This window comes from Zerene cesonia, chromosome 22 (genome assembly GCF_012273895.1).
Source record: "Zerene cesonia ecotype Mississippi chromosome 22, Zerene_cesonia_1.1, whole genome shotgun sequence".
Taxonomy (NCBI): Eukaryota; Metazoa; Arthropoda; class Insecta; order Lepidoptera; family Pieridae; genus Zerene; species Zerene cesonia.
In genome coordinates this window covers 4,904,362-4,914,634 of record NC_052123.1, presented here as the reverse complement: position 1 = coordinate 4,914,634, position 10,273 = coordinate 4,904,362, and the positions used below count along the sequence as shown (strand labels likewise).

The 10,273-nt window shown below is 35.1% G+C and overlaps 1 protein-coding gene across 3 annotated transcripts in view; it reads left to right on the top strand.

The window, feature by feature from the left end:
* LOC119835972 (nephrin) overlaps positions 1–10,273 on the top strand; it is a 178,168-nt gene that overhangs the window by 14,618 nt on the left and 153,277 nt on the right. For all 3 annotated transcript variants that reach the window (XM_038361107.1, XM_038361105.1, XM_038361106.1), the window contains exon 3: positions 7,447–7,596. In XM_038361107.1, coding sequence (XP_038217035.1) covers positions 7,447–7,596 — 150 coding nt within the window. The remainder of the gene's footprint in view (positions 1–7,446; positions 7,597–10,273) is intronic.

Here is a 10,273-nt window from a genome sequence, read left to right as displayed (position 1 = left end):
ACAATAATGAACGAAAAATACTAATATTGTTGTGAATAATTTTTAATATAAACTGAAAATAATAATGAATGAAAAATTGAGCAATGGGATGATGGCTCAATACACGAAAAATATGGCACAAAGCGCCCCACGCTTTTTTCACAACAATACTAGTATTTTTCATTCATTATTATTTTCAGTTTATATTAAAAATTATTCACAACAATATTAGTATTTTTCGTTCATTATTGTTTTCAGCTTATATTAAAAATTATTTTATAGTTTTTAGTTTGATGTGCTTGAAAAGCGTGTTTTTTAGTTTTTTTAAACTATTTTTATTTTATTTGAACGCTGGTGCTGTGTAGTCCCGTTTAAGTAGTCTTGTTGCAATTCAAATGGGGTTCAGTTTTTTGGACCAGTATATCTAATATATAAAATTCTCGTGTCACAGTTTTCGTTGCCATACTCCTCCGAAACGGCTTGACCGATTTTGATGAAACTTTTTGTGCTTATCCGGTATCTATGAGAATCGGCCGACATCTATTTTTCATACCCCTAAATGATAAGAGTAAGGCAGAACAGCGTTTGCCGGGTGCAGCTAGTATATATATACAAATTAATCCTTATTTCCCTTGGTCATGCCATCACACGTGAATGGCTGGACCGATTTCAGAAATTCTTTCACCATTACAAAGCTACAATTACACTGACTGACAGGCTATATATGTACCACGGGAAACCGGGGCGAACAGCTAGATCTAGAATATTATTTGACGTTGCGTAAGTTTAAGTGGCTAGAAACGAATTAAATATGAAACAGCAGTGGGAAGTTTATTCGGAACTCGTAAAAATTCGCGATAAATATTCCAAGGGCCTTGCCTCCGTTGACATCTTAATATTTTGAACAAGTGAACTGTCAGGGTGAGACCCTAAAGTTTGGCCAATCTTTCTTTTTGAATACTTTTAGGGGCTCCTGGGTTTTATTATTGGGGAGCCATTTTTGATTGGTTTTTGATTATTTTATGTATAGCTGTAGATTACTCCCTGGTTCGGTTAATGCGTGAGTGTAGAACCGACGGGTCCTGGGTTCGGTTCCTGGTTGGGATACAAAGAAAACGTCTCGGTCTGGCAGGATACAGAAGACTGATCCTATTAGTCCATAAAGAAAATCGATCAGTGAAGCAGATGTATATCATGCCCCATACCCCACTAGGGGACAAGGGACTTTACACGTACCGTAGTAACATCTATTAAACTACTCCGGATTTCACCCGAGCGAAGTCGCAGGCAAAAGCTAGTTTTAAATAAAAGTACTGGGTACATGACTTATCAGTTTTGTGTTGGGGGGGTAAAAGATAATCCATTTCATTCTCGATCTAGCATTGAACAATCCCTACTAATATTATAAATGCGAAAGTAACTTTTTCTGTCTGTCCGTCTGTCTGTTACGCTTTCACGCCTAAACCACAGAACCGATTTTGATAAAATTTGGTATTAAGATAGAACTCAACTTCGGAAAGGACATAGGATACTTTTAATCGCGAAAAAGGGGATGAAAGTTTGTATCAAAGTTCGTTATTGTCAAACCGATTTTGATGAAACTTGGTATGAAGATGGAGCTAAACGTGGGAAAACAAAACATACTTTTTAATGCGAAGAAAATACTCCTCATCATGTCGCGCGATATAAGCGAATTCTACGCGGGCGAAGCCGCGGGCGAAAAGCTAGTATATAATTTAGCGACACCTCACATTCTAAAAGTATTTTGTATAAAAATAACTTTATACGGAATCCATATTGCGGCACACGCTTGGCCAAACCCCAATCAAATGTCAAAGTAATTGACTTATTTGCAAACGGGACTAAATAGCGAATTGGAGATGCTTCCCTGTTCCCATTGTTACACGTTATATTTTATTTTTAATTTGAATATTTCGTAGAAGAGTACCAATTTTGTTTACTTATGTGTGTGGTTGCGTTGGAGTTACGCTTTTTAATGAATAATTTGGATTTAGTGATAAAATTTTCATCGCCTTTTAAATAAACACATGGATTAATGAGTTGCTCAAAATTGAAGCACTACTAATAAAATAATTTTTTTTAATCATTTATTGTTGAAATTGTCTATGTGATACATTCGTGTCTTTTGTTTGTTTGACTTTCTTTCACGTCGCAATTGAGATATATTTAGTATGTGCTTATTGTGACTAGAGTCAGTTTGGAAGGTAGGACGTGATAAAGACTGCTTCTTAAATTAAAATATCCATTATTAAATGACTACGAAATTAATTAATTTTGATGTGTGACGAGGCGAGCGAAGCTGTATACAATGAACTAGTGCATTATAAACTTTAATTGATCTTTAAACAGGCAAAAATAATTATGTATAGACAATAAACATGTCTTTTGTTTATACCTACAATAATAATTAAGCTTTATTACAATGGCATAAGTTTCAATATCTTCAAGACTCGAAAAATTGTAATATCGACGCTGTTAAATCTCGCTACTAAGATAGGACGAGAATTAATTCAGTTTTATTTGTTTCTTAAGATTTTATATTTTAATTAAAACCGAGGTGTCGATTTAAAGAACTGAAGGTGGACTTGACTTGAGCAAAGCCTCCATTTTAATACTGTTCATTTAGGAGTGGCATGTTTTTAACTTTCCTAAAGTTTTCTTAACGGCCCCTTTTATTTTCCTCGCCTTTCCCAGTTTTTCTTTCGTTCAGGCGTCAGTCCTTTCCCTTTTTCGCTTAAAATTGGTATCAGTTAAAAGCAGTAATTCTGCAACGGCGGTGGTGATCGCTTACAATCAGCTATCCGCTTGACAAAAAAGTAAAGTTTTGAATTTATTGTGTTAGTACATTTGGTTTTCTTCCTAAATTGATGCCATTCAGACAGTACTTAGTACAAGACATTTAAACACGCTTTATTAGCTTCACCTGTATGTTTGTATGTCCGTTAGCTCGCAGCTCAACTCATCACTATCATTCTCACAAACCAGAAACCTCACAACTTACGCGTGTACGTTCACAGTTCACAAACACAGTTTATTCAACATTTTAACCTGCGTAACAGAACCGTGCCGTGTAACAATGGACACGCACTTCCGTGTTTTGTCGACTACAGCTAAACTCCCCCCTTCATATTTTTCCTATAAATCTCACGACGTCAGCAGATCATAACTTTTATGGCGAATTTTATCGATACCTACATAGGTACTTTATTTTTACAAATTTTCACCTCTAAATAATCCTACTTCCTACTAATATTATAAATGCGAAAGTTTGTAAGGATGTGTGTGTGTTTGTTGCTCTTTCACGCTACTGAACCGATTGCAATTAAATTTGTTACGTAGACAGCTGGACAACTGGAATAACATACGGGCAACTTTTATCCCGATATCCCTACGGGATACAGACTTACGCGGGTGTAACCTCGGGGCGCAGCTAGTATTATATATGTGAAAGTTTGTTTGTTTGGATGTTTGTCCGTCGATCACGCTGAAACTACTGAGCGGATTTTAATGAAATTTGATATGCGTACAGGGTATGAGCTGACTTGGGTCACACGATAATTTTTATCCCGATTAAATGTTTCCTTGGGATAAAACTGATTTTTAATATCCGGGCGGAGCCGGGACGAGGGTCTCGTCTAAGCATCTACACTAATATTATAAAGAGGAAGAATTTGTATTTTTGTCTGTTTGTTTGTTTATTTGTAATGGATAAACTCAAATATTACTGGACCGATTTTAAGAATCTTTTCGCCATTAGAAAGCTGCAGCTTCTGAGTGACAAGTGACAACTGAGTGACAGGCTATATATGTACCGAAGCCGGGGCGAACTGCTTATAGAATATATATTAGTCGTACATATTTTTCAAGTCGGTTAAACGAAGTGCCTTATTACAAGTAGACTCGACAAGTAACGATAAAAGCGAATACAAAAACTTAAAGTACTTAAGAAATAACTTAAACCTGTATTGGACTAGATTTAAACGGTATCATTAAAGCTAAGTGCTTAAGTTAATAACCCGTATTTCCCCGTGTGTCTTAGAATCAACCTTCGTCTTATGAAATAGAGAATTCACATATTATAAAAGTCGCATCAGTATGAAAGTTAGTTTATTTTTAATTTACGAAAGAATGTGAAAATAACCGAAACCGAATAAATAATCTATACTAATATTATAAATAAGAAATTTTGAAAGAATAGAAAAAAATTTGATCACGAGGCGGGATTCGAACCTGTTTCAAAATTTCTCATTTATAAAGCATTTTAATGCTATAAAACTAAAAATTAAATTTAATATTATAAAGCTGAATAGTTTGTTTGATTGAATCGCTAATCTCAGGAATTACTGATCCGTTTTAAAAAAAATTTTCAGTGTTGGATAGCCCATTTAATGAAGGCTTTAGGTTATATAACATCAGGTGCTACGTGGCACCGCGGAGCACAGCTAGTATTTTATATATAAACATTTCAACTATCACACACTGGGAAATTAAGTAGTGTTCGGCATAAAATTGAATTGTATTATTATTTCAATATTGTTTCAAAACCTTTACTTACAGTTACTTTTAACAAACGTCAAACTATAAAATCTAGATCAACAGCACCACTTAAAAGCTTTCGAATAAAAAATGAATCATCAATATCCCTTCACTAAATCGAAATTTCTTAGGTAACAGCAAAAATAGTAGAATAACATACTCGTTTATTGAAATCGGTTGAAAATCGCTCATCACATCCCATACTATCGTTAGGTCATATCTATATATGTTTATGAATTCTAGCTGCACCCAGCGGTTTCACCCGCGTAAGTCCGTATTCCATAGGAATATCGGGACAAAAAGTTGCCTATATCCAGTTGTCCAGCTGTCTACGTACCAAATTTCATTACAATCGGTGCAGTAGTTTTTGCGTGAAAAAAATAAACATACACACATCCTTACAAACTATCGCATTTATAATATTAGTAGGAAGTAGGATACGAATATATTTTCAACGAATCATAATAATATCTCCATAATTATCAGATTCCAACAACAAAAGATTTTCAACAACAACAACAACAACAACAAAAGAGCAAAATAATCATACTTTCCGAATAAATTACGCATTGTTGCAGCTAAAAACATTTCCGCCGCAACAAAGCTCACGACCTATAATTATTTTACGAAAGGCCTCGCGAGCGGAGCCGCGCACAAAAGCCTGTATGTCTGTCTGACTGTCTGAGTGACAATTGAAACTCGGCTGGTTAATTTGAGCCCTTGTGTGCGCTCCGCTTAAGGCGGGTGTAAACTGGCCTTAATGTGGTGGATGTGATAGGATCCAGCGGATAAAACCTAATATCCTACTACTATTATAAATGCGAAAGTTTGTAAGCATGTGTGTGTGTTTGTTGCTCTTTCACCCAAAAACTACTTAACCGATAGCAATGATATTTGGTACGTAGACAGCTGGACAACTGGAATAACATGTAGGCAACTTTTTATCCCGATATTCATACGGGATACGGACTTACGCGGGTGAACCGCGCGGCGCAGCTAGTAGGTTATTAGCTTGGTTACTGGTCGTGTAGTGGAAACAAATTTTGTAGTAGGAAATTTTACTACTTTATTAACTTATTATTCTCGTCGGCTTCGCTCATGGTACCTTTCCGGGGTAAAAAGTATCTTATAGCACTCGGGAATAATGTAGCGCTCTTTTGGTGAAACAAATATCAAAATTAGACCAGTAGTTTCGGAGCTTTTAGGCTACAAACAAACCAAAAATATTTATTATATATGTATAGATTGAAAGAACTATAAAATTGCTGCTCAACTCACGAGCAATAGCTAGTATTTATATCATGTCTTATTCTGATATATATAAGCTATATTATTGTAAAATTTCATTCAAGTCAATTCAATAGTTTTTACGTGACAGAGTAACATCCACCCATCCATACAAAAAAACTTTTATTAGGATATAAAAATGTTAATTATAAACGTGGTTATAAAAAAATCGCTTTTTTTATATTTCGAAGCAGATTATTGAAATAAAATCGCTAACGCTTATGCCTTGCAACACACGCAGGAGCATTCACCTCTGAAGAGCGTCGCGTCGCCTTATAAGAACACTTGTCGCCTGCTATCATATTAGCTTGATGTGAATCAACGTTTTTTGCTCAGCAGTTTTCAAGGTTCGCTGGAAGGACGATGTCGCTCGCTTGCTTTTTGAATGATCTCGTTTTTATTGTTTGGAAAATGTCACTTTTCGTTTTTTATGTATAAGGAAGATATAAATAATAATAATATAGAATTTTATTCAGATAATCTTAACATACATAGTGAAAAAATAAACCTTATATAACTGTTTATAAGGAAGATATAAATGTTAATTAATATGTAATTAATTTAATTTAAGAGTATTTTAGCACTTTAAAAATTAAAAAAAAAACTGATATAAAATATAAATCGCATCAATAAAAATAGCTCCAGTTTTTTCACATGACTACTATTAAAGAGAAATCTCACTTTTTATAGCGCAGCTAGACGAGTTTGGGTTTTTATGTGTATTAATACTCATGCATTATTAATTGACAATTATGAATTGTTGTAATGAAGTATTTATTATTATGTTCGTTATAAAAACTAGCTGGCGCCTGCGATTTTGTCTGCGCTAAAATACCTACATTTATAATTAACAAGACGTCCCGGCTCCGTCCGGATATCAATATTCCTGTTTTATCCCAAGGGAGCATTTATTCGGGTTAAAAATTATCATGTCACCCAAGTCAGCTTATACCCTGTCTGTATACCAAATTTCATCAAAATCCGTTCAGTAGTTTCAGTGTGGATAAAGGTCGAACATTCAAATTTCATATTTATAACATTAGTGTGCTGTGAAAGGACATGTCCTTTCTCCTTTTCAGGGCATAGGAACTTTTTGGGGAAATTCCTTTAGAAAACTATTGTTTCCTTTGACGAAGCCACGGGCAGAAGCTAGTGTAAAATAAGTCCAAGTATAGCCTTCAAATCAAGCACACTTGCATGTACAAGTAAGTGTTGGCTAAGCATCAAGGTTTCCCGCTGAGCTAGATCTCTTTTTATTGAGATAAAACTTTATTTTTTGACCTTCGAGGGAGATATACTGCTTGTGATGCTGGAAATTTTATTGCCCTTAGATAAAAACATATTGAATACTAGCTGCGCCCCGCGGTTTCACATGAGTCCGTATCCCGTAGGAATATCGGGATAAATAGTTGCCTATATGTTGTTTCAGTTGTCCAGCTATCTACGTACCAAATTTCATTGCAATCAGTTCAGTAGTTTTTGCGTGTAAGAGTAACAAACACTCACACATCCTTAAAAACTTTCGCATTTATAATATTAGTAGATTAGTAGGATTCAACAATTTTTTTTGATCAGATATTATTGGAAGACGAAATACCATAAACCTCATCCTTATTGTTCCAGTGCTCTCCACGGCCACCTGCTTCCAGCAGCAGTACTTCAGGGTGGTACCTCGCAGCCTCAGGGTGCAGGAGGGCTCGGAGGCCGTGCTGGAGTGCGCGGTCGCCAACCTGGCTGGCCAGGTGCAATGGGCTAAGGACGGATTTGCGTTGGGTAAGTTGACATCCTTTATAACCGACTTCAAAAAGGTTCTCAATTGGATAGGATGTTCATTAGCCTATAATACAGCTGTTTTTTTTTTTGTTTACACATTATGAATATATACTTGCGCCCCGCGGTTTCACCAGCAAAAGTCCGTATCCCGTAGGAATATCGGGATAAAAAGTTGCCTATATGTTATTCCAGTTGTCCAGCTGTCTACGTACCAAATTTCATTGCAATCGGTTCAGTAGTTTTTGCGTGAAAGAGCAACAAACACACACATCCTTACAAACTTTCGCATTTATAATACTAGTAGGAAGGATAGTAGGACTAGTAGGATTGCCAGTTAGTATCTACTACATTAACAAACGGTCAATTCAATGTTATTCACTAGTACACATTAAATGATCACCATAGATTATAAATTCAATTATACATTTGAACTACACTTCCATATTACGCAACTGAAGAGTAGAAATACGTGAACATTTACGAAAATCGTTTTAAAGCAGTTAAAATTAGCTTCAAAGTGCAGTTAGCGTGGGCAATAAATATGAAAATGGGTTTTTATTGTTTAAAATCAGTATATTTCGTGCACGACGCCAACTATCTATCGTTATTTCTTGCTTTCGGAACAAGATGGCCGCCCGCCAAGACATAATGCTTTCTGGTATCTTTATATAATGGATTTTTTAATGTTAGCGGGCAATTGGTGGTTCGTCTGGTGGTAAGCGATCACCACCATGAACATTTGGATAGGTAGTGTCTCTGCGGATGCGCTGCCCGCTTTTATGGGGTATGGGGTAAGAATCTTTCATGTTCAGGAATTTGTATAATTTCTAACACAATTTTTGAAAAATCACTCAATTTTTCATAAAACAATCTGTGCCTAAAATAAATCTGATCAAATTCGGCGCAGCTAAACCAACCTCTGCACAGAGTACCAATCGATACCCCATTGTATTATATTCAGAACAAGTACACAGTATAACTAGCACGTAGAGAGCATTCGGCTGGACAATACAAACAAAAGTACGTTTGAGGCTGCCTCTAAACGGATTGAGTCTGTATGGATGTATAATTGGTGGGTTAAGGCATGAGATGTTATTGATTTGAACCATTGTGTTTATTAACTTAAGACTGGGGAGAAACATATTACTATATATTTCATATTCATTCATTGCTATATATATTCTTTACAATAATATAATAGCTTCTGCCCGCGGCTTACACCCGTCAATTCAGAGTAGTTTAATAGTTGTTATTATACATATAAACCTTCCTCTTGAATTACTATCTATTAAAAAAAAACCATAAATCAGTTACGTAGATTTCAAGATTTAAGTATACATAGAGACAAAGGACAGATAAAACGACTTTGTCTTACTATGTAGTGATAATTCTAACATCGTATTTCTGAACAAATACAAGTTATTTTTTTTTGTTAAATCTCATCATTAGATTCATCTAATTTCACTTATACACATTTTTCGGCACACGCTAAACGCTCCGCTGTGACAAAATAACTTCAAGATTAATTTATATTTTTACAATGCAGCTTTCATATAATATAATTCATATAATATAATTGAAAATAAATTCAATCGTGTTACTGACACTCGAGTGAAATTTCTCAATCGACTTCATGCATGCATTGCATGCATGCGTCGCCACGCCAGAAATCGGTTTTACGTGCGGCTGTAGATGTTTTTATTATTTTGATGTGAACAAAATAAATAAATAAATAAATAAAAAATTATTCGAGAGTCACTCCCGCTCCTCACTTGTACCACACACCAAACCGTCTTTAATAGACAAACGTGTCACAGTGCACAGGTCACTCGTTTTGTATCGACGTGTTTCAATGAAATGAATTTAACTGCCAATTGTGTTTTGTTACGATCGATTATCTGCCTAAAGTCATAGGATATAAGGTGTGTGTTTCTATGTTTTGATTGGTGTGATTTAGGATTTTTTTCTGTGTTTCTTGCGAGATTTGCGAAGTATGGATTTCGATGATTTTTCTGTTTGTTTGTATGGTCATAGCTTGAGAAGTTATAAGGTACATATCTTATATGTACCAGATTTAATAGATGCTATTATACATATAAACCCTCCTCTGGAATCACTCTATCTATTCTATTATGAAAAACCCATCAAAATCCGATGGGTAGTTTTAAAGATATAAGCATACATAGGGACATAAGGACAGAGAAAGCGACTTTGTTTTATACTATGTAGTGATATTCGATACATTTCGATATTATAATTCTCAGCTTATAAGCTACTAGCTGCGCCCCGCGGTTTCACCCGCGTAAGTCCGTATCCCGTAGAAATATCGGGATAAATATTTGCCTATATGTTATTCCAATTGTCCCAATGTCTACGTACCAAATTTTATTGTAATCGGTTCTGTAGTTTTTGCGTGAAAGAGCAACAATCACACACACATACTTACAAACTTTCGCATTAATAATATTAGTAGGATTAGTAGGATAGGATAACCTAACCTAACTAAGTTATATTAAACATCATTCATTACAACAAAAATGTAAATACATAAGAAATAAAACAAATTGCTTCAAAGAATTTATCTAATTACAAAGCTTTTCATCGTATCAATTAGCGAAACTCCCGGGTTCAAATCCGCAAAAGGTTAATTTTCACTACATTTAATTAAATATTCGCT